Consider the following 26,224-nt stretch of genomic DNA (forward strand, 5'->3'; position numbering starts at 1 on the left):
GTTCGCTGGGACTGGACGACGTGTTGTTTGTTTGTGAAGCTCGAAGAGCAGCTGTGAGTCAACTTGTCCCCCCGGTACACTGCATTGCGGTGCCCCGGCATGCCCACTTGAGCTTATGTCATATCTGGTTCATGCAAGACTGACATATGAACTCACACACGATGCATTTGTGAAGATCATTTGTTAGACATGTATCCACATATTCCTAGCATGCTCATATTACATTCGTCATGTCATTTATAATGAAGATGGCTGCAGTGTCTCCATAGTGAGAGCATGTTTGGTAGATGTATGTAGCATGCTTGTTTGTATTGGTGGTGTACATTAATGCTGTTAAACTGTTGCAAATGTGTTTACATTGGTCCACATTATTCTATACAACAGGTGCACTCTAGTGTTTTTAGGATTTTACGGTAATAAGTCTTGATAGTTTTAAACTGAATTCAGGGGCATTCCCAGGTTTTGGCCCCGGGCTTCAGTTGTATACCTTTGGGCTATACCGTATCTATAGGGTTCCCCAAACTTTTTGACTCGGGGGCCGCATTGGGCTGTGTGTCTATATATTGTTGTGTGACTATCAGAAAGTAATTAGTCATTGAGAGTGGAAAGCAGGGCTCTGTTTGACACGCTGGGTCCAAGGATGCAATATCAAGTAATTACTGCTGTTTTGAGGGTGATTTATTTTCCCCTTTGAGTAAAAATGCAATACATTCAGGGCAGATCACTCTACGGAGACAGCCCTCGCAAAAATGACTAATGATCTATTGCTAACGATGGATTCTGATGCGTCATCTATGTTGCTGCTTCTTGATCTTAGCGCTGCTTTCGATACCGTTGATCATAATATTTTATTAGAGCGTATCAAAACACGTATTGGTATGTCAGACTTAGCCTTGTCTTGGTTTAACTCTTATCTTACTGACAGGATGCAGTGCATCTCCCATAACAATACGACCTCGGACTATGTTAAGGTAACGCGCGGAGTCCCCCAGGGTTCGGTTCTTGGCCCTGCACTCTTTAGTATTTACATGCTGCCCTTATTTGACATCATACGCAAATACGGTGTTAGCTTTCACTGTTATGCTGATGACACCCAACTCTACATGCCCCTAAAGCTGACCAACACGGCGGATTGTAGTCAGCTGGAGGCGTGTCTTAGTGAAATTAAACAATGGATGTCCGCTAACTTTTTGCAACTCAACACTAAGAAAACGGAAATGCTGATTATTGGTCCTGCTCAACACCGACATCTATTTAATAATACCACCTTAACATTTGACAATCAAACAATTACACAAGGCGACTCGGTAAAGAATCTGGGTATTATTTTCGACCCAACTCTCTCGTTTGAGTCACACATTAAGAGTGTTACTAAAACGGCCTTCTTTCATCTCCGTAATATCGCTAAAATTCGTTCCATTTTGTCCACTAGCGACGCTGAGATCATTATTCATGCCTTCGTTACGTCTCGTCTCGATTACTGTAACGTATTATTTTCGGGTCTCCCTATGTCTAGCATTAAAAGATTACAGTTGGTACAAAATGCGGCTGCTAGACTCTTGACAAGAACAAGAAAGTTTGATCATATTATGCCTATACTGGCTCACCTGCACTGGCTTCCTGTACACTTAAGATGTGACTTTAAAGTTTTACTACTTGCGTATAAAATACTACATGGTCTAGCTCCATCCTATCTTGCTGACTGTATTGTACCATATGTCCCGGCAAGAAATCTGCGTTCAAAGAAGTCCGGCTTATTAGTGATTCCCAGAGCCCAAAAAAAGTCTGCGGGCTACAGAGCGTTTTCTGTTCGGGCTCCAGTACTATGGAATGCCCTCCCGGTAACATTTAGAGATGCTACCTCAGTAGAAGCATTTAAGTCCCATCTTAAAACTCATTTGTATACTCTAGCCTTTAAATAGACCCCCCTTTTTTTAGACGAGTTGATCTGCCGTTTTCTTTTCTCCTTTGCCCCCTCGCCGGGTTATTCCGGTTCCGGTGACCATGGATGAGGTGCTGGCTGTCCAGAGTTGGGACCCGGGGTGGACCGCTCGCCTGTGCATCGGTTGGGGACGTCTCTGCGCTACTGACCTGTCTCCGCTCGGGATGGTCTCCTGCTGGCCCCACTATGGACTGGACTCTCACTGTTATGTTGGATCCACTAGGGACTGTACTTAGAGGGGGGGTTACCCACATATGCGATCCTCCCCAAGGTTTCTCATAGTCATTCACATCGACGTCCCTTGTGTGGGCTCTGTGCCGAGGATGTCGTTGTGGCTTGTGCAGCCCTTTGAGACTTTTGGGATTCAGGGCTATATAAATAAACATTGATTGATTGATTAATTGATTGATTGATTACATGCAGATGGTTTGTGGTCCCTTTGCAATCCCTTTGCGGTCCTTTTGCGGTCAACAGAAGTAACGGCACCCAGGTTCACACTCTCGCCATACAAGCCAAAAAAATTCACAGACAGGTCAGGTGTTATATATTCAGCAATCAGCCCCACACACACTCCACCCACACACGTAGCCACACCCATTATCCCAGGTGACAAGTGAGAAACAAATCCCTGCCTCTACATTCCGGCCCCTAATTATTATAACATAATAATTACTGAACAATAGTAGTAGCACGGAAATATTAAATGTAACATACATCAAATCAAACAAGAACATTAGATTTTCCTTTTTTGCAGTTATAACAATAGTTCATTTTCAACGTCCTTGAACGAGCAGGTTCTTCACGTATATGTAAGTGTCACTAGGCCAGAGGTTCCAGTAGGGCTGGGCGATAAAACAATAACAATATATATCGCGATAGACATGTGATCGATATCAATAGAAAATGGGGTCGATAGAACGTTCGATAATTTCACTGACTGCTGTTAGAAAAAAATAGGAAGAAAGGCGGAGCCGGAACCGCACGGCATTCTGGGGGGTGTAGGCAGAGGAAGGGCTTTGGCCTCTCGACCTATCACGGCCGAGCCTGAACCGCAAGGCATTCTGGGTAACAGGAAAAAAAAAGAAAAAAAAGCAACAACGGCTAGCTGACGACGAGGAGTGAAACGAAACGGGAATAGGGAATATGAGCGCGGCAGCACGAGAGGAAATTGTAAATAAAAAAGGAAACGTCACGTCACCAGTTTGGCAGTATTTTGGATTTTTTAAAATCCGATACGAATCAGAGTAATACTTTCTGCAAACTTAGCAAGGTCGTCGTGGGAACACGACAAACTTATTTTAGCACCTGAGCCGCTTTTGGAGTACAGCAGTATCAAACAGCCACAACCATCTACATCAGCCGGTGCAAGTGGAACAGCACCGAAGCGGCAACAACAGACCACCATCGTCTCGATGGTGGTCTGTTGTTGCCAGTATTACTCGGCAGCAGTGCCATACGACACAAATTCAAAATTTTATAAAGAAATAACGGATGCAGTTGTGTATCAATTAGCGAAGGACATGCTAGCGCTCAGCATAGTTGAGAAGTCTGGGTACAAGAATCTCATACACGTGCTCGACCCCCGTTATGTTCTACCTGGCCGAAAGCACTTTTCCAAGACAGCTAAGCTTTACACAATGTGCAGGGAATCCGTGGAACGGGAGATACTGAAGTTGGTTTGATTTTTCCATAAATGACTGAAGAGGGTAACAGGTTTGTTATGTCACAGATGTTCAGACGCAAGTTTATTCCGATGTTTACAATATTCTTTAAGACATGTTTGTTTCTGCTTGCTTAATGTGACTGTTATTTATTTGCATATATTGTTACCAATATGGCTTTAAAGCCTGAGTTGTACACTACTAATTACTTAAATACAATACTTTGCACATTTTGTTGGATTAAGCATTTATTTAATGTCAATATTTGAACATCGGCCAGAATTTTCATTTATTTGACTGTTTTTCATAATGCTGACCCCGTTCTAAAGGTTAAAGGTTATATTTAAAATAAAATTATTTAAATTCAGCCCTTTTTCTCCTGGTCTTTATTTAGAATAGTTTTTTTGTTTTTTTTTATCAATAATTATCGATATCGACTGATATGAAACACTTATATCGTGATACATTTTTCCTTTCGGCTCTCTTTAGTACACTGTACACTTTATTATACTCCTGTTTTCGAAAATGTTGTAGTCTTAGTATTTTTTAGTCATCTCTTTTCCTTAAATTGTCCTAAAACAGGGATGGTGCTAATGTTCTTACCTATTGGTACCGGCTGTTGTGTATTGGGGATCTGCGTAAGTTTCCAAAAGTTAGAAATCAAACCCTGGAGGAATTGCGGAGATGTTTATAAAACAATCTTGCCTTCCTTCATACTTCCTCTAAAGCAGTGGTACCCAACCACCGGGCCGCGGCCCGGTACCGGTCCGTGTATCGATTAGTACCGGCCCGCACAATAAAAAAAAAAAAAAAAAAGTTTTATTTTATTTTTTATTTTTTATTAAATCAACATAAAAAACACAAGATACACTTAAAATTAGTGCACCAACCCAAAAAAAACTCCCTCCCCCATTTACATTCATTCACACTCATTCGCACAAAAGGGTTGTTCCTTTCTGTTATTAATATTTATGGTTCCTACATTATATATCAATATAGATCAATACAGTCTGCAGCACACATGATTGTATTTTTTTATGACAAAAAAACCATACCCCCCCCCCCCCCCCGGTCCGGGTTGACATATTTTCAAGCGTTGACCGGTCCGCAGTTACAAAAAGGTTGGGGACCACTGCTCTAAAGGAGCCATTTAGAATGTGCCCCGTTTGTGATGTCCCGCTGGTGACGTCAACTCCAGCTTTTGGCCGCCCAATCATGAACTTTTTGGTCCCGCCCCTACGCGCACTAAACCGAGCTCATCTTTTTGTGGCCAATAGTGCAATCGGCGCTGTCTTTCCAAAGGACAATCAAATATCCAGCTCCAGCTTGTGGTTGCCCAATCACAGCGTGAATGCTATTTTTTTGCGACTCCCCTCAGCACGCTACTTCCAGGGCGATCCCTCGTAAATTGAAAGGTAAAAACTTTAGTGTTTATCAATTTCGCCTTTTTTGCAGTAATGTCGTCCATCCAAGCGCCCCAAAAGTGAAGTGAATTATATTTATATAGCACTTTTCTCTAGTGACTCAAAGCACTTTACATAGTGAAACCCAATATCTAAGTTACATTTAAACCAGTGTGGGTGGCACTGGGAGCAGGTGGGTGAAGTGTCTTGCCCAAGGACACAACGGCAGTGACTGGGGTGGCAGAAGCGGGAATCGAACCTGGAACCCTCAAGTTGCTGGCACGGCCACTCTACCAACCGAGCTATGCCGCAAACGGGGCAATGACGACACAATGTGGCTTTCTCGTCTGAGGTCTTTTGCCTACATTGGCGTCTGCACCAAGGCAACGAAAGAAGTAAAATATGTATCAAAAGGTATATTGAAAGTCTATTACATAATTTTCGTCCACTTTCACTAAAAATCATAAAGTAACAAACTACAAGTACTGTATAGCCTACTAGAGTATATTTATTTAAATGTGTTGTACACAAATACATCCAAAGTAAATGAACAAGTTCTTTGTAAATTTATGTGAGAGAATAGTGAGTGTGATGTGTATTCTGGTTACAGATAGAAAAGGCAGTGGCTAAGAATAATGAGGAAGGCATGAAATCACCTTTTGATTTCACTTACTTACCTTTAGCCCACTCTAGTCCATCTTTGCTCAATTACCTGGCTCCGCTTTTTATACTGTGTCAATTAGAGATGTCCGATAATATCGGCCTGCCGATATTATCGGTCGATATATGCTTTAAAATGTAATATCGGAAATTATCGGTATCTTTTTTTTTGTTTATCGGTATTGGTTTTTTTTGTTGTTGTTTTTTTTTTTTTTTTTTTTTTTTTTTTTATTAAATCAACGTAAAAAAACAAGATACACTTACAATTACTCATTCACACTCATTCACACAAAAGGGTTGTTTCTTTCTCTTATTAATATTCTGGTTCCTACATTATGTATCAATATATATCAATACAGTCTGCAAGGGATACAGTCCGTAAGAACACATGATTGTGCGTGCTGCTGGTCAACTAATAGTACTAACCTTTAACAGTTAATTTTACTCATTTTCATTTCTTACTAGTTTCTATCTAACTGTTTTTATATTGTTTTACTTTCTTTTTTTATTCAAGAAAATGTATTTAATTTATTTATCTTATTTTATTTTATTAATTTTTTTAAAAAGGACCTTATCTTCACCATACCAGGTTGTCCAAATTAGGCATAATAATGTGTTAATTCCACGACTGTATATATCAGTATCGGTTGATATCGGTATCGGTTGATATCAGTATCGGTAATTAAGAGTTGGACAATATCGGATATCGGCAAAAAGCCATTATCGGACATCCCTAGTGTCAAAAGTGTGTGATGTAACATTTTCTTTGTAACAATTTATTTTTGTACATTTACTGTACATATCTTATTGGATGTTGTAAATAAATGTATATAGTTTGTGTTCTGTGTCATTTGTTGTGTGCATAACAAAACATGAAACTTTATGTTTTTCTTTTCTCATTTGCAGTACATGGTTTGAGGGCTGCCATATGTTTTTGAGTTTGTTAATAGAAAATACAATTTAAAAAAACAAATGAATATGACGTCCTCATACAGCACATATGTCAGAGTCAAGGCCCGCGGGCCATATCCGGCCCGCGAGAAGGTTTTTTACGGCCCTTGGGATGATCTTGATTTATTATTAGAACCGGCCCGCAGACCGCAGATCTTTTTTTTTTTTTTTTTTTTTTTTTTTTTTTTTTTTTTAGACCGCAGATCTTTTACACGCACCAAGCGGATGCCGGTCCAAGGTTCCGAAAGGGGGCGAGCGGCCCGCCGGGACGCGCCTGCCGGCCGAAGGGCTGCAGCCCGGCCGTCAGTCGCGGAGCCCGCCGTGCCACGCGCGCCAAGGGGGCGGGCCGAAACCCGGCCCCGAGGCCCTGAGACTTCTGCTTTGTTTCCCCAAACCGCGCGTCACAGCCGGGCCCGCACCACCGTCGGGCTGCAGCCCGAGCGTCGGTGGCGGAACCCGTCATGTGCCGCGCGCGCCAAGCGGGCCGAAACCCGCAGGCCACCCCCTCACCACGAGGCCCTGAGACTTCTGCGTTTGACCCCTACGCGCGGCCCGTTGGGACGCGCCCGCCGTCAAGCCACGAGGGCCAGCCGTCGGGTCGCGGAGCCCGCCGTGCCACGCGCGCCAAGGGGCGGGCCGAAACCAGCGGGGGGTTTCGGGCACCCAACTCGCCTCCCTCCCACGGAGGGAGGAGGGGGGTTTAATGTGAACATTACTGTGCAATCACATATTTAGAGTTTTTACTCAATTCAAGTTTAAAAGTTAAAGTTTAATATTTGTTTTCACTGCATGTTACTTCTCCTTAAACAAAGTGTTGTTTTTGATTTATAGATTTTTGCACTTTATTTTATTGTATTTCAATTTAATTATATTTTAAAAATATTTCAGTTGAGTGGATGATAGAAAATTGCTATTATTGTTTTTTTCTTTGAAGTAAATTTAGCCCACTTTTGCTAAAATAGAAAATATAGGCTACTGATGGTGCCTTGAATACCGGTTTCTTTCATTTAATGTTCATGTTATGGGGATTTTTATATAAAGGAAATTTGTCTTTTGTGTCTGTTGAAAATTAAAGATTACTGACAGAGCCATAAGAAAATATTGCTTTATTTATCTGATCATATTGGAATATATTTGTTAGGTTTTCAGTAGGTTCAATTAGGTTCACTAGACTATATGCGTCATTTAAAAATTTTTCAATGAACATTCGAACAGTCCGGCCCTCGGCTTGTAGCTAAATTTTTTATTTGGCCCTCCGTCCATTTGACTTTGACACCCCTGTCATACAGTATACAATAATATACAATACACATACTGTATAATTATATAAAGCTGCAGGCAAGGTAAAGTAAATCACAATTAGATAGATATATGTTTACACTATAGATTAGGGCTGTGAATTTTTTGGGCACCACACGATTCAATTTTGGGGGTTTGATTTGATTCAGAATTGATTCTCAGTTCCTAACAATTCTCGATTCAAAATCAATACTTTTTTATTAAAATTGGGTGCCAGTTTTATGATTAACTACATTCCTCCATAAAATAGATAACAGCTCTGATACATTTCTACATTACTTAAAAGAAAACTGTTTTTGTTTAATAAAATCTAATCCAAACATTTAATTAAGTCAAATACAAATAGTGCGACAAGAGAAATATCCCACACTTCTCTTTTCTAAAGTAAATCTGTACAGCAGATATGGGCATTTACATCAACAATATGATTTGCCTGAGTGGCTGGACAGGACAGAGAATTTGTTTTTAATCTATTAAGAATCTCGATTTATCCGAAAACAATTTTGACACTCCTACAATAAATAAATAAAAATATATTACACTAGTTGATACCAATTGGTAATATTAGCAGTGAAATTGATTAAATCAGCCGCAATCTGTGATACAAATGTTGCTAGACATCACAGTTGTTGCAAGAAAGGAAAATAGAACGAAAATACGAATATGTTATTTATGGAACAGCTGTGATTTGAATGTCAGCTGTCAGATTTGAATCCTGCTTTTTATTTTTCTCCCTTCCCCTCACCCCATCGTATACAGATGATTGTTCCCCAACTTGCATATTTGTTTGTTTTCATTAATTATGCATATAGATAAAAAAAACGTTTCGCATTTTAGATGTATTGTCTGGTTATTAGCAGGCACATGAGCCCTGTCCGTTGCCATATCTGCCACCTTTGCACGTGAAACATGTTTGCCATTGTCGCTTTTGATAGGCTTAACTATTTTGTTTAATATTCGTTGGTCAAATTAAGTTAAAACTACTTTTTTTTTTTTATCAAACATGCTTGTGCTGTGTATCATAACTAATTTTATTGAGAAAATAAGAACTCAAGTCATGAAAATCCAAAAACAAATCGGTCCCCTTAGCCCAGGTAGAGAAAAAAATCCTGGAGCTGTCCCTGTCCTAAAAAAGGCAAAGGTGCACAAAAAAGGACACATTCGTTTCTCACAACAAAGAAATCCAATTGAAAAATATTAAAACTACAATTCTCAATTCCACATTTATCTTAATTTTATGACATTTCACACGGGACTGTTCTGTCTAAAAACAGTGGCGTTTTAAAAACATATTGGCTTTTAAAGGGTTAAAATCCCATAAAGTAAAATTTAAACTTGGGATTAATACATTTTAGACTGAGTTTGATTCCATTCAGTTTCTTGTCATTTCAATTGTGTTTTTAAGGACCTTTCAACAGTAAAAAATGAGTATGTCCCCATTATGAGTAATAACTGAAAAAACACTCCCAAATTTGTGTGTACTTTGAGAAGTCTATTACCTTTTATACTTACTGTATATGAAACATATAATAACAAAGAACAAATTTTTAAGTTTTATTGAATGTTGACATAGGCTCCACATTTTAACAGCCCTTTGCCTTTTTCAGATTGGCTTCGATGGGAGCTTTCAGCCGCCAGAAGTTTTTCCAGGAGCTCGCTCATGGCTGCCTGTTGCCGACAGCCCAGCAGGGCCTGGAGCAGGTGTGGCAGCTGCTGCTTATCTGCCTGCTGTGTCGCCTTCTCTGGATGTTCGGTGAGCATCTGCTTATTTTTGTGCCCTGTCAATTTTGATTTGAGCCGGATTGTCATCATCTCGTCACCTCTCTGCAGCAGGCCTCCCCTCTATTGTAAAGCACCTCGCCATGGTGGTGGGAGGTTTCTATGTCCTTTATCTGTTTTTCGAGCTGCACATGATCTGGGTGGTCCTCCTCAGCCTTCTCTGCTACCTCTTCCTCTTCCTGTGTCGCCACTCGACCATGCGAGGCACATTTCTTTCCATCACTGTGCTCATTTACTTGCTGCTGGGGTAAAAATGTCCTCTTCTAGCATATGAGAGCTCAGTGAGAGTGTGTTCCTTCATGAAACTGAACCTCTTGTGCTGTTTTTTTCTTAAATCAGAGAACTACACATGATGGACACCACCAACTGGCACAAGATGAGAGGTAAGCTGCACACCCGTTCTTTTATGCAGAAAGGTTTGATTATTCAAGGTAGGTTCCAAGTGTCGTCGCTGTTGCCCAGGTTCACAGATGGTGGTGGCCATGAAAGCCATCTCTCTGGCCTTCGATCTGGATAGAGGTGTCGTGGACAGTGTACCCTCACCCATTGAATTCATGGGTTACATTTACTTTGTTGGAACAGTCATCTTCGGCCCGTGGATCAGCTTCAATTGCTACAAAGAGGCTTTAGACGGGCGTAGGATTGTAAGTGTGATACACAAAAAGTGACTGATATATTTATACTAGCTATTAACTGCTGAAATCCACTTTGTTCCTCAGAGCTTTTCATGGTTATTCAAAGTGTCTTTTAGCTGGCTTAAAAGTCAGATCTGCCTCGTTCTTTCCAATTGTGTGGCTCCTTACCTCTTCCCTTATTTCATCCCTGTCTATGGAGAAAAACTATTGAGAAGGTCAGTGGAATATAAAATGCAAAATGCTGGTTTATTATGGTTTGCAAATTATGTCAACTCTTATTTTGTCTTCACAGCAAAAAAAGGAGGAAAATCAGGTAATTTACATGGACATTCACATCATGTGCTTATTTTCAGTTTAGCTTTTGTATCCTACAAAGACGTACAGTACATGGCAAGTCAACAGTGGGCCTGATCTACTGAAATACAAATAAGTGCTAAACGGCGTGTGCAGACTATAAAATTGTGTGCACTATTAGTAGGTGTGTTGCATGGGATCTACTAAGACAATGTGTACAATTGATAACAAGTACTCTTTGTCCATCGTCTGTCTTTGCATCGCGATCGCCTCCTTTCTCACAGGTCCTTTCACACAGCCATTTGTTCATAACTGTGCCAGTTTGCACGCACATTTCAAACGTGTTAAATATAGATGCAGAACAGTTTGTCTTCATAAATCGCATTGCAAGCATTAAGTAGTTGTGTTTGCATCTCCTCCCAGTATTGTGGGTGTTTTAATAATCAGCATATTATATACATGACAACAGACACGCTAAATAGATTTAGCTTTCTATTATTCTCAATTAAAAGGCACAATCCTCTGCGCACCTGTTTCAATTAATGTTTATTTATATAGCCCTAAATCACAAGTGTCTCAAAGGGCTGCACAAGCCACAACGACATCCGCGGTACAGAGCCCACATAAGGGCAAGGAAAAACTCACAACCCCAATGGGTCGAAGATAATACCCAGATTCTTTACCGAGTCGCCTTGTGTAATTGTTTGGTTGTCAAATGTTAAGGTGGTATTATTAAGTAGGTGTCGGTGTGTAGCAGGACCGATAATCAGCATTTCCGTTTTCTTGGCGTTGAGTTGCAAAAAGTTAGCGGACATCCATTGTTTAATTTCAGTAAGACACGTCTCCAACTGACTACAATCCGACGTGTTGGTCAGCTTTAGGGGCATGCAGAGTCGAGTGTCATCAGCATAACAGTGAAAGCTAACACCGTATTTGCGTATGATGTCGCCTAGCGGCAGTATGTAGTGGCTAAAGAGTGCAGGGCCAAGAACCGAACCCTGGGGAACTCCACACGTTACCTTAACATAGTCCGATGTCACATTGTTATGGGAGACGCACTGCATCCTGTCTTGGTTTAACTCTTGTCTTACTGACAAGGCTAAGTATGACATACCAACAGGTGTTTTGATACGCTCTAATAAAATATTATGATCGACGGTATCGAAAGCAGTGCTAAGATCAAGAAGCAGCAACATAGATGACGCATCAGAATCCATCGTTAGCAATAGATCATTAATCATTTTTGCGAGGGCTGGCTCCGTAGAGTGATTTGCCCTGAAACCGGATTGAAAGGGTTCACAGAGATTGTTAGACACTAAATGTTCATTTAGCTGCTGTGCAACAATCTTTTCGAGGATTTTCGAAATAAACGGAAGGTGGGACACCGGCCGGTAGTTTACCATGAGGTCAGGATCGAGGTTAGGTCTTTTGAGCAGAGGATGAATAACCGCTTTTTTGAATGCTAGGGGAACAGTGCCAGAGAAAAGTGATAAGTTCATAATATTTAGCACTGATGGACCTAATAATACAAAAAGCTCCTTGATAAGTTTCCCAGGAAGTGGGTCAAGTAAACATGTTTGTTATATCCCATTTACACGCTTTAACAATTCCTCTAATGTTATTTCATCAAAAAGAGAGAGACTATTTTGGAGGGCAGTATCCGTCGTACACACAGTCGTATCTGTATTAATAGAACCCAGTTGTAGCTGGGATGCGTTGTCTTTAATCTCCTTACTAATGAGTTAAATTTTCTTATTAAAGAAATTCATAAAGTCATCTGCCGAGTGGGTGGAGCTACTGGGAGGAGTTCCTTGTTGGGTTAATGATGCTACTGTACTAAACAAAAATTTAGGATCGTTTTTGTTGAGGCGAATGAGATTTGAGTAATATTTAGCTTTAGCTAAGGCAGGGGTCACCAACGCGGTGCCCGCGGGCACCAGGTAGCCCGTAAGGACCAGATGAGTAGCCCGCTGGCCTGTTCTAAAAATAGCTCAAATAGCAGCACTTACCAGTGAGCTGCCTCTATTTTTTAAATTGTATTTATTTACTAGCAAGCTGGTCTCGCTTTGCCCGACATTTTTAATTCTAAGAAAGACAAAACTCAAATAGAATTTGAAAATCCAAGAAAATATTTTAAAGACTTGGTCTTCACTTGTTTCATTTATTTTTTTACTTTGCTTCTTATAACTTTCAGAAAGACAATTTTAGAGAAAAAATACAACCTTAAAAATGATTTTAGGATTTTTAAACACATATACCTTTTTACCTTTTAAATTAATTCCTCTTCTTTTCTGACAATTTAAATCAATGTTCAAGTAAATACATGTTTTTTATTGTAAAGAATAATAAATACATTTTAATTTAATTCTTCATTTTAGCTTCTGTTTTTTCGACGAAGAATATTTGTGAAATATTTCTTCAAACTTATTATGATTAAAATTCAAAAAAATTATTCTGGCAAATCTAGAAAATCTGTAGAATCAAATTTAAATCTTATTTCAAAGTCTTTTGAATTTCTTTTAAAATTTTTGTTCTGGAAAATCTAGAAGAAATAATGATTTGTCTTTGTTACAAATATAGCTTGGTCCAATTTGTTATATATTCTAACAAAGTGTAGATTGGATTTTAACCTATTTAAAACATGTCATCAAAATTCTAAAATTAATCTTAATCAGGAAAAATGACTAATGATGTTCCATAAATTCTTTTTTAAATTTTTTCAAAAAGATTCAAATTAGCTAGTTTTTCTCTTCTTTTTTTCCGTTGAATTTTGAATTTTAAAGAGTCGAAATTGAAGATAAACTATGTTTCAAAATTTTGTTCGTGTTTTCTCCTCTTTTAAACCGTTCAATTAAGTGTAAATATCATTCATTATTAATAATAACATAGAGTTAAAGGTAAATTGAGCAAATTGGCTATTTCTGGCAATTTATTTAAGTGTGTATCAAACTGGTAGCCCTTCGCATTAATCAGTACCCAAGAAGTAGCTCTTGGTTTCAAAAACGTTGGTGACCCCTGAGCTAAGGTAAGCATGCGTTTATAAGTTATTAAACTATCACTCCATGCTTGATGGAAAACCTCAAGTTTAGTCACGCGCCATTTGCGTTCCAGCTTTCTACATGATAATTTATGAGCTCTAGTTTCTTCTGTAAACCATGGGGTACGCCTTCAAGGGGCCCTTTTTAGCTTTAGCGGCGCTATACTGTCAATGCTTTCGCGCAGGGCGTCGTTAAAGTTGTTAGTGAGGTTATCAATAGAGCCCACATAATTTGGGAATGGTGCCATTACCGAAGGCGGAAGGCCAGCAAGAGTCATCGTTGTGGCAGTATTAATGTTGCGGCTGCTATAGCAGTTATTAGTATTATTATTATTATTATTAGCTTGTTGACAATGAGTCATAACTTCGAATTTTATAAGGTAATGATCGGACATTACTTTAGTATACGGGAGTATCATAACTTTGGAGGTGGTGACGCCCCTGACAAGCACTAGATCTCAATATCTCAAAGCCAAGTACCAAAAGATTTTAAGATAGCAAGAGTAACTCCCCTCTTTAAAAAAGGAAGCAAATTGGAACCTGGCAACTACCGACCTGTTTCTATTCTCAGTTCCATTTCGAAAGTAATGGAAAAAATAGTTTATGAACAGGTCGATAGTTACCTTGCCACTAATAAACTCATGTACAAATTCCAATCCGGCTTCAGAACTAACCACTCCACTGACACATGCCTTCTCTATATGACCGACCACATCAAACATGAGGTGGACGCGGGCAAATACTGCATGGTCATGCTGGACCTTCAGAAGGCCTTTGACACCGTTAACCACGCTGTACTGTTAGATAAGCTCAGAGCAATCGGATTTGACAAAACTTCATCGAGCTGGATGCAATCTTACTTGGAGGGGAGGGAACAGGTGGTAGAGGTGAACGGCATCGTGCCCCCCCCCCCCCCTCTCAGTAAGCTGTGGAGTTCCCCAAGGCAGTATATTGGGGCCTTTACTGTTCCTAGTATACATAAACGACTTGCCATCGGCATGCGACTGTGAATTGTTCTTGTTTGCGGATGACTCTGCCCTGCTGGTATCAGACAAGGACAAGTCACAGGTGGAGAAAATCCTCAGTGCTGAGCTCTGTAGAACTTGCACCTGGCTCGCTGACAACAAGCTATCCATACACTTGGGTAAAACGGAATCCATCCTGTTTGGGTCCCACACCAACCTTAAGAAAGTCAATGACTTCACTATAAAAGTGGGTGACATTGTTATCACCAGGAAAGATGAGGTCACCTACCTAGGTTCCATTTTAGAGGCTAATCTTTCCTGTGATAAAATGGCAACCAAGGTAATCAAAAAGGTCAACCAACGAACGAGATTTCTCTATAGAATCTCCTCTCTGGTCAACAAAAGCACCATGAGGATTCTAGCGGGATCTCTCGTTTAACCCTTTTTCGATTACGCATGCACCTCCTGGTACCCTAGCACCTCCAAAACCCTCAAATGTAAACTCCAAACATCCCAGAACAAGCTAGTCAGATTACTTCTAGACCTCCACCCCAGATCCCACCTCACTCCTACCCACTTCTCCAAAGTCGGCTGGCTCAGGGTGGAGGACAGAGTAAAACAACTTGCACTGAGCCTAGTCTATAAAATACGCTATACCTCCCTGATACCGAAGTACATGTCAAACTACTTCCTTAACGTAAATGACCGCCATAACCACAACACCAGAGGGAGCTCCACTAACCACGTTAAACCCAGATTCCGAACTAACAAAGGTCTTAACTCATTCTCTTTCTATGCCACATCAATGTGGAATGCGCTCCCAACAGGTATAAAAGTAAGGGTATCTCTATCCTCCTTCAAAACTGCAATAAAAGTACACCTCCAGGCAACTTCAACCCTAAACTAACACCCTCCCTGGATTGTTAATAATCAAAAGTAAATAATCAAATGTAGATACTTTTTCTTATGCCTTCTGATCTCTCTCTCTCTCTCTCTCTCTCTCTCTCTCTCTCTCTCTCTCTCTCTCTCTCTCTCTCTCTCTCTCTCTCTCTCTCTCTCTCTCTCTCTCCTCTATGTCCACTACTTGCTGTACATATCCTACCAAGTCAGACCTACACTGTTTTAATATCCATTTCTCTGTTCTCAATTGTTGATGACTGATGATAACAACCAAACCTACCCCCCCCCCCCGCCCCCTTCCTCCACACCCCGGATTGTAAATAATGTAAATAATTCAATGTATATACCCTGATTATTATCTTGTGTGATGACTGTATTATGATGATAGTATATATCTGATAGTATATATCTGTATCATGAATCAATTTAAGTGGACCCCGACTTAAACAAGTTGTAAAACTTATTCGGGTGTTACCATTTAGTGGTCAATTGTACGGAATATGTACTTCACTGTGCAACCTACTAATAAAAGTCTCAATCAATCAATCAATATCGTATTACCGTTGCGATGCGTGGGTTCATTTATTATTTGTGTAAGACCACAGCTATCAATTATAGTCTGGAGCGCCACGCACGGAGGGTCCGATGGGGTATTCATGTGGATATTAAAGTCCCCCATTATAATAATAATAATAATAATGGATTAGATTTATATAGCGCTTTTCTAGACACTCAAAGCGCTTCACAGAGAAGTGAGAACCCATCATTCATTTTTACAACTCATTCATTCATCATTCATTCTCCGGTGTGAGCGGCACCGGGGGCAAGGGTGAAGTGTCCTGCCCAAGGACACAACGGCAGCGATTTTTGGATGGTAAGAGGCGGGGAGCGAACCTGCAACCCTCAGGTTTCTGGCAAGGCCGCTCTACCCACTACGCCATGCCGCCCCCATTATGATTATATTGTCGCCGTGCGTCACTAGATCAGCAACGAACTCTGAGAATTCACTGATAAAGTCCGAATAGGGCTCTGGGGGGCGGTAGATAACAGCCAAGTAGAGAGGCAGTGGTGTGACAGATCTCATAGTAAGCACCTCAAACGATTTATATTTATTATTTAGGTTAGGGGTAAGGTTAAAGTTTTCATTGTATATTTGTGTGACCCCCCCACCCCTTTTAAGGGGACGGGCAACATGCGCATTCGTATAGTTAGGAGGAGATGCCTCATTCATTCATGATTGATTGATTGAATCCTCTGCGCACCTGTTTAGTACATCAGCTACGCGTTTGCTATCAAGTTTGCAAGTGTTTTAGTCTACGCCAAACTTCAGTAGATTGGGCCCAGAATGTTTTATACATTTTAATGCACTCATTTGCTAAAACTGAAACCCTTTTTTTGTTCTTTCTGTTTAGAGATACCCTAGCAAAGTAAGTATGAGTTGTACCTGAGTACAATAACACGTATACTGTACTGCATTTATTATGTTACATTTCATTCATAATACAAACACACACTGTTATGTTGACTGATGATTATGGATGTATATCAATAAGATTTTAGTAATGCAGATACCAATATTGTTATTACCCTTTGATACCGGTATTCATTGGTACTCTTATCGGTACTATATGTAATTTGTCTAAATAAAGATGTGAAAATATGCATTTTTTTATTAGCACAATGAGTTTGTGCACCAGCAACGTCATTATGTAACATCTCACAGCAGGGAAGTATTTTTTCAAAACACTTCTTAGGTCCTAAACAAGTCACCTATGTTTTAAATGCAAGTGCAATACAGTTGTTATGTCATCTTCTTGTAAAGACCACACTGATCCACCACTGTGGTTCTATTCATTACAAATACACATAGAATATCCATTCATCCATTCATTTTGTACTGCCAGTTACTATAATAACATTTAAAATAATAATAATTAAATAATAAAGTAAAGTAATACTAATGTATGATATTCCAATATCAAATATATTATATACATACATTTTACCTGCTCAGTGGCCTAGTGGTTAGAGTGTCCGCCCTGAGATCGGTAGGTTGTGAGTTCAAACCCCGGCCGAGTCATACCAAAGACTATAAAAATGGGACCCATTACCTCCCTGCTTGGCACTCAGCATTAAGGGTTGGAATTGGGGGTTAAATCACCAAAAATTATTCCCGGGCGCGGCCACCGCTGCTGCCCACTGCTCCCCTCACCTCCCAGGGGATGATCCAGGGTGATGGGTCAAATGCAGAGAATAATTTCGCCACACCTAGTGTGTGTGTGTGACAATCATTGGTAAACTTTAACTTTTAGGTGTGCATTTTGTAACAATAGGAATTGTTATTCGTGCCCTGCCTCATCACATGAAGTCAACTGGTATAGGCTCCAGCTCACTCATGACCGTAGTGAGGAGAAGCAGTATAGTAAATGGCAATCTGTCCAGGGTGTCCCCCCCACTTGCTTGCAGTCTGCTGAGATGGGCTCGAGCTTATCATCCTCACGAGGACAAGCAGTATAAAAATTGATGGTATTAATGACATTGATGGACTATAGCTCCTAAGTAGTAACACCACCCATCCATAGGGGGCGCCAGCAGGGGATGACGTCATCCTACGTCATATTCGGTCGCCATTTTTGTAGTTTTTAAGAAATCCGCCATAATTGTATTTCCAAATACCGGAAATTCAGCATAATGGTATGTTGGTCTATGTGATTTCGGAACGCCATTTTTGTAGTTTTTAAGAAATCGACCATTTTTATGTTCTTCTAAAATGATTCGTGATTGGTATATAACAGCTTTAAACAGAAGCCATTTCTAGATTACAGTAGCTATCTAAACGTGACTGGTTCCAGGGATTTGCCCCCAGAGCGATACAAGAATACCAACATATTCAATCATGCATAGGACATTCCAAATACAAATCATCGTACATTATTTTACTTGAATATCATAAAGTGTAACTTCAAGATTTGATTAATAACATAAGCATAACAGGCCGTGGGAGATTGCAGGGATTTGTTTACCCGATGACTTCAATATTCCACCCACCAATCTTACTCATGGTTTTAACTTTTGTTTAAGTCATGTTTTTAGGTACCTTGAAATACTTTGTTTACTTTACTTTGTTAGCTTCATTATAGCCACCTTGTACTTGCCATATATTACAAATTAGTATGCATAAAAAGAAAGATGTATGAGTTCTTGTCTTACATAGGGATTGGGAATGATAGAAAACATTCAAAAAAGAAAAAGTGCTGTTCCCCTTTTAACATGTAGGATATTGCTACCAAAGAATAATAAAAGCTTAATATTTTGAAAATTGTGATACATTCTGAAAAATAAATGTGCTAAAATACAAAAACACACCATGTATTGATTAAAAAAAGATAAAAATAATAATTGCAAAAAGAAAGTTGAAGGTATAAATTGTTTTAAAAAAATGTGGAACTCATTTGCCAGAATAGTTTCTTCATTTACAGTAATACACTGTAAAAACCAACAACCGTAGATTTAACGATTAAAAAAAAAATGGCAGCTCAGTCGCCAAAATGTTACCATAAAAACATTTGTGGCGTTTTTTTACTTTTTCAGTAATATGCTGTAAAAAACACAATATATTTTACAGTAAAATTCAGGCGACTATTCTGCCAGGTTTTTACTGTAAATTCGACATACATACATACATACATACATACATACATTTTTTGCGTACACTGTACGCAAAAAATAGATAATCAAATGCATAGCCAGTTGTGTAATAATATCATGAGGCAAATCGTTACACATATATATTCACATTTTATCCACTGTTATAAGCGACCCTTTGAGAGTAGCTATAACTGGCATGTGGCCCTCAGTGAAAACAAGTTCGATACCCTTGGTCTACATGATGACAAGGTTGACTCTAATCTGTCATCTAATCTCCTTAAAGTGGAAGATGAGTGAAGGTGAAATATAACCTCCATTTCTTTTGCATTAGGTGGTTACTGGCGTATGAAAACACAATGTCTTTCCACTTCAGCAACTATTTTGTTGCTTACCTGAGCGAGACCACAGCCACACTAGCTGGGGTGGGTTTCACTGAAGAGAAAGAAAACCTCAAATGGTCAGTAAATAAAAGAAATTGACAATCAAAAGTATGACTGTTTTCATTTGTATGTTTAAAAAAAACGTGTATTGTTTTGCAGGGATCTGGCAGTGTCAAAGCCACTAAACGTTGAGTATCCCCGCTCAATGGTAGAAATGGTCACTTCATGGAATCTGCCCATGTCACGCTTTCTGCACACATGTAAGTTTACTTTCTGTTCATTTCTTATTGCAAACAATGAGAGATAATTTCCCGCCTTTGGCATGCTCTTCTTTCATAGATGTGTTTCAGAGTGCTGTCAAATTTGGGACTTTCTCTGCCATCATGGTGACATATGCTGCCAGCGCCCTTCTGCACGTCAGTACAAAAGCAATTTGACTCTGATCTGTTGCTGCATTGTTCCATAACAACTTGATTTCTTAATGTGTCTGGAAGGGTCTGAGTTTTCATCTCGGTGCTGTGCTGATGTCTCTGGGCTTCATCACCTACATTGAGTACGGTGAGCGTCTGTCTAACATCTCTTTTGCACACTATAGCCTTTCCATTTAGCTTTGTAGTAATGGCTAATTGCACCCACCATTACGCTCCGTTTCTGTTCACTGCAGTGCAATAATTTATCTCTTATCGCTGGGAAGAAACTCTTTATGTTAATGCCTCTGCCCTGTTTTTTTGTGTCAGTGCTGCGGAAGAGACTAGCAGACATTTTTAATGCCTGTATCCTGTCCAAGAAATGTCAGCCAAACTGCAGCCACCAGAACAAAAAGGCAATGCATTTCTCTTTTTTTTGTATTGATAGTGCCGTGTTACTGTTTGCTGTCTCTTGCATACTTCCTGAGCTGTCATCTATGTTTGACATGTGTGAAAATTCCTTTTGTTGTAGAGTTGAGTGGGTTTTTTCCTAACCTTTGTCCATTAGCAGATTTACTCTGCTGGCATTAGACCAGGGGTTCTTAACCTTTTTGACCTCGGGGCCCAACTTTTCCAATACAGAGTGGTCTGTGGCCTACTCAAATATTAACACTGAAATAGTAATCTTACTCTTGATTTTAATATTATTCGATAATTATATCTAACCTACGTACAGTTTACATCCTTGTCAAGTGATATGAATGAATGTGTTATTCACAAAGATTATTATCAAGGCTTAGGTCAGGTTGATTACAAAAAATAAATAGTAATCAAATATACTGCCAAAGAAGGGACTTATGAAAAACAAATGTAAATACAATTACGCGATGCTAAAATAGATACACTAACTAAATTGATAATAAATGATAATAAATGTTTAACTAAAAGGTCAATAACGGTAAAGTGAAAATGAAAATACCGCTTTGCACTTTAGTCATAATTTTTTCGCTTAAAAATTAAAATAAAGCTTTGCACTTTAGTCATAATCTTTGTGCTTAAAAAACGTATTTATGACTTTATCTCCAGACTTCTTCTGTACGCGTGAGATTGTCATTACTGCCACAAGTGGTAAAAAAGTAGAACGGAAACATTTTTCGATTGTCATTGCACATTACAAACAACAACATTGTGGAATACTGATGGCGGAAGCTGCCATGTAATGCGCTAAACATGGCCCATCAGGAGCAATTCGGGGTTGGGTGTCTTGCTCAAGGACAACTGGACATGAGCTCGCCAGGCTGGGATCAAACCAGTAACCCTCCGGTCACTATACAGCCGCGCTACCCACTGAGCCATGTTTTGGCAGCCCTTTATGGTGTACTCTCAGCCCAACAATGGGTGATTAAGAAACACTGCATTAGACAACGTCTCACCAAAAACATCTGCCAATAAATTTGATGTTTTTCTTACCAGGCTGCACAGAGTAAATTTATTTCTGGCCTTTAAACAATTACTCTCAAAAAATGATGTAACAAGACGATTGTAACACATTGTGGCTCCGAAATGACAACACAGGCACGGCTTTTTAAAGACGGGCGCTTTACTTGGGTTTATGCCGTGAAAACTACAGGACAGGACATGAAATACAATGCTTTAGACGTAGTTCAGTCACAGGCAAATAAAGTGCTAAACAAAATGTCTACCTCGTGGCCGCCTGCCACTTCGGAGGTTCTTGGGCAGCAAATATTTCAGTCTTGTGCATACTAAATGAGCGTACAATAATTAGACCAATGTACTTTACAAATACACAGAATAATTCAACAATAATATGACAAAATACTTTGTGCAGCTAGCTAAATGTTCTAACTGCTGCGGATGGCTCGCTCAAAGTCTTTTGCATGTCTGGGCGAATGCAGGTCTTGCAACCTCTAATACTAAACCAAAACCTCACGAGAATAGCGGCGTAACAAAGGAAATAGATTGCCCTTTTATAGTAAACAAAATGTGTCTTATGTACAAAAAATGTAACATGAATTCACAACCATAATAATTTTCAACAAAAAATATTAACCCTTAAAACAAAAATATTAAGTGTAAGTTTCAACGACACTTACACACATACTGGCTTATATCTAAATTTCGTCATGTCATTATCTGGCACATGTAATTAGTTGTAGATTACATCCAAAAAAGACACATTTTACTTTGCAAAAGTGAGTACACCCCGCACATTTCTGCTAATACACTTAAGAAAGGAAATTTAATGAAATGTAAAGTGTTACGTTCTGGACGCATTGCTGGGATGTTTATGTTCTATCGGAAGCAGAAGGACAAGCAGGAAAGCGGCAGGAGCAGCGTGCAGGTAGGAGTCTACTTCAGTCACCAGCGTTCACCTGGTGACTGAAAAATATAAAGGGGATTAACCAAAACAGCTGGTGGGAACCCTTATTACTAGACAAGGGCAGGTGTGGAGAATTAGTGTCAATGGAAACCAAAAGTAAACGAAAGGAAAGAGGGTAGAGCACAGAAACAGACTAACGTAGGAAAAAAGCCACCAAACATAAATCAAGCCATCAAGTCTGTTTCTCTACTTCCACAATTTTCTAAAATCATTGAAAAACTGTTCAATAACAGATTAGAAAGTTTCATAAATAAAAATAGAATACTTGAAGAGAACCAATATGGATACAGAGCTAATGTTTCAACTTCAATGGCTTTAATTGAAATTACAGAAGAAATTACCAATGCAATAGATAGCAAAAAATGTGCGGCAGCGGTTTTTATGGATCTAACTAAAGCATTTGACACAATTAATCACAATATTTTAATCAAAAAACTAGAACGATATGGCATCAGATGGTTAGTCTTAAACTGGATAAGAAGTTATCTAACGAACAGGAAACAATACGTGAAGCTAGGCGAACACACGTCTACAACGCTAAATATATCCTGTGGTGTACCTCAGGGATCAATACTAGGACCTAAATTATTCAATCTCTATATAAAAGACATTTGTAAAGTTACAAAAGATTTAAAGTTGGTATTATTTGCGGATGATACAACAGCGTTTTGTTCAGGAGAGAACTCACAGGAGATAATACAAATAATAACAGAAGAAATTAACAAATTAAAAAGATGGTTTGACAAAAACAGACTATCGTTGAATCTTAGTAAAACTAAAATAATGCTATTTGGTAACAGTAGAAGAGAAAGTCAAACACAAATACAAATAGACGGAATAGAAATTGAAAGAGTAAATGAAACCAAATTTCTAGGTATAATGATTGATGATAAATTGAACTGGAAATCTCACGTAAAAAATATACAACATAAAGTTGCAAGAAACACGTCAATAGTGAATAAAGCAAAACATGTTCTAGACCAAAAATCCCTTCATATTCTCTACTGCTCACTAGTGTTACCATATCTGATCTACTGTGTAGAAATATGGGGAAATAATTACAAAAGTACACTTCATTCATTAACGGTGTTACAAAAAAGATCAGTTAGAATAATACATAATGTTGGATATAGAGAACATACAAACCCTTTATTTATTGAATCAAAAATACTGAAATTCCACGACATAGTGAATTTGCAAACAGCTAAAATTATGCACAAAGCAAACTATAACCTGCTACCCAAGAATATACAACAATTCTTCTCAAAAAAAGAGGAGAAATATAATCTTAGAGAAAAACGTAATTTAAAATATTTGTTTGCACGTACAACACTTAAGACCTTCAGTATATCCGTATGTGGAATTAAATTATGGAATGGATTAAGCAAAGCAATCAAACAATGTACTAATATGATACACTTCAAGAAACTCTTCAAACTTAAAGTGCTTACAAAGTACAAAGAAGAAGAACCATGACAAACATTCTCAATTTATTTCATCCATCCATTCATTCATTCTTAAAGTAATCTTACTTATCTCATCATATGAAATATGACTTACTTCACCAATTATTATTATTAAATTCTTACTATTATTTATTTATTTATTTTTATTGTGATTACTTATGGAGTTTATTGTGAAAAAATTGTGAACAGGAAGTGAACAAAAAGTTTTGCAACTGTTATGTAAGGAAAAGGGGTAGGATTAAATAAGCTCTGCTTCTTCCTACTCCTTTTCGAACATGTTGAAAAGAGAAACTGGAAATTGTGATGTATCATGTTGTATGCTTGCATGCATGTTCGAAATAAACTCAAACTCAAACTCAAAGCCATGACCCGGGCAACAGATCATGTCAGTAAAGTAGTCAGTGTGATTAGCTTCTATGTATATGTATGTACATTTACTGCATACTTGCCAACCTTGAGACCTCCGAATTTGGGAGATTTTAGGGGGGGTTGAGGTGGGCGGGGCGGTATAGCTAGAATTCACTGAAATTCAAGTATTTCTTATATAAATAAAAGAAATACTTGAATTTCAGTGTTCATTTATTTACACATATACACACACATAACACTCCTCTACTCATTGTTGTATTTGAAGTGCAATGCTTTGCAGCCAGTAGCACAGCCTTTGAAGGAGCATAGGTATGGGCAGAGGTGTGGACTCGAGTCACATGACTTGGACTCGAGTCAGACTCGAGTCATGAATTTGATGACTTTAGACTCGACTTGACAAAATGTAAAGAGACTTGCAACTCGACTTAGACTTTAACATCAATGACTTGTGACTTCACTTGGACTTGAGCCTTTTGACTTGACATGACTTGCTACTTTCCCCAAAACCCAAAGCTTAAAAAGTTATTTGGGAGCGCTCCGTATCTTTCATTTTGTACGTGTCTGTCTGTCTATCAGCGTGTGTGCTGCCTGTCAGCTGGTGTGCTGTCAGTACAACAGCCAATCAAATTAGTTATACGTTGTTTTCATCACACAGCATTCATCCAATCAAATTGCAGGACAACCACCGAACAAGAGTTGTCAAACAATGCGGCAGAGAGAAACAATTATGCCAAAGTTGGTTTCGTTCGGGTATAAAAACTACGACTTGGTCAACAAAAAACGAATTGCGTATGCAAATCACGCAGTTCGAATATTACAGACGGAGACGCAACAACTTCCAACTTCGTTCGACATTTGAAGTTGCCCAAAGAAGGGTACGTTTTGAATGTAAGATAACGTTTATTGGCTAAGTAACATGACTTTTATTTGCTGTGTAGTTAAATCAGTGAGGCTGTAAACTCACTGCTAACGTTATAACCATAGACATGTTTTAAGGGTACGCAGCATCGAGCGCTACTGCCTACTGGCGCAGACGAGACGCGGGGCCGCCATCTTGGAGTGGTGATCCGCTCCACTCAGTGCAATTCATTTGTCAGGAGCAATGAACTGTCAGCGCATTTAATTCATTTTACCTCACTGAATACCACTGATTTTCACGCGTTTTTTTGTCATACGTGTAGCTATGATAACGGACACATGTTTTGGCAAGTTTTATTATTCATAGTTTGCTTAACAGTAATATAATATTCTTATACGCTATAAGTGACCAGACGTCCGAGATCAAAACTGGGAATATAATCCCAGAGAAGGGGGGAAAAACGGTAAGCTATTTTTAAGTTGAAGAAACAATATGATTAGATTATATATACATGCGTATATCCTACATAAACAATGTATGAATACACTAGATATCTATATATCCTAGGGACCTATAGACTGTATCTCTGTTGCTGCAGCAGCAGAGAGTTTATTCTGTCTTGACACTTTGTATTGATATTTTGTATTACATTCTTCCCTTAAATGATAATGTTTACAGTGATTGTTATGTATGTATTTTTTATGTATGTCGCTTTGGATAAAAGCGTCTGCCAAATACTTAAACATATATAAACACCTGAAAGTCTTTATATCAGCTAAAACCACCAATTTGTTTCACTACATTCAGAATAAAACCAAATGCTGTTTTACCCAACAATGTTAGTATTTGAATATTGTTACTTGAAGACTTATTCCTGGTTACAATTATACTGTTAAGAAAGTATTGTCTTATATTTTGCCTAAAATGAGAGTGCATCATAATCAGTGGCGGCTGGTGAATTTTGTTTTAGGTGGGGCTGAAAGTTTGTAAACCAAACCCCTGTAGGGGCGTCATCCTCCCCCAGAAGATTTATTTGTGATTTTCACATACAAATATTGAATATCTTTGCTCCTTCTCAACTCTGTGGTAATATTATTTTCATAAAATACAACCAATAGTATGTTAATGTTTGTTTTTGCAAATGTGTTTATTCTGTAAAGGAATGAGT

The 26,224-nt window shown here is 38.8% G+C and overlaps 1 protein-coding gene across 1 annotated transcript in view; it reads left to right on the forward strand.

Moving 5' to 3' along the window:
- The window catches only part of LOC133653781 (protein-serine O-palmitoleoyltransferase porcupine-like), a 35,515-nt gene that overhangs the window by 3,541 nt on the left and 5,750 nt on the right, over nt 1–26,224 (forward strand). Inside the window, exons 3-14 of the mRNA XM_062053466.1 lie at nt 9,524–9,669; nt 9,747–9,942; nt 10,035–10,078; nt 10,158–10,339; nt 10,415–10,545; nt 10,623–10,643; nt 16,939–16,953; nt 19,506–19,631; nt 19,714–19,814; nt 19,894–19,970; nt 20,049–20,112; nt 20,292–20,377. Coding sequence (XP_061909450.1) covers nt 9,534–9,669; nt 9,747–9,942; nt 10,035–10,078; nt 10,158–10,339; nt 10,415–10,545; nt 10,623–10,643; nt 16,939–16,953; nt 19,506–19,631; nt 19,714–19,814; nt 19,894–19,970; nt 20,049–20,112; nt 20,292–20,377 — 1,179 coding nt within the window. The 5' untranslated portion in view covers nt 9,524–9,533. The remainder of the gene's footprint in view (nt 1–9,523; nt 9,670–9,746; nt 9,943–10,034; nt 10,079–10,157; nt 10,340–10,414; nt 10,546–10,622; nt 10,644–16,938; nt 16,954–19,505; nt 19,632–19,713; nt 19,815–19,893; nt 19,971–20,048; nt 20,113–20,291; nt 20,378–26,224) is intronic.

Source organism: Entelurus aequoreus, linkage group LG07 (assembly GCF_033978785.1).
Source record: "Entelurus aequoreus isolate RoL-2023_Sb linkage group LG07, RoL_Eaeq_v1.1, whole genome shotgun sequence".
In the NCBI taxonomy this organism is placed as follows: domain Eukaryota; kingdom Metazoa; phylum Chordata; class Actinopteri; order Syngnathiformes; family Syngnathidae; genus Entelurus; species Entelurus aequoreus.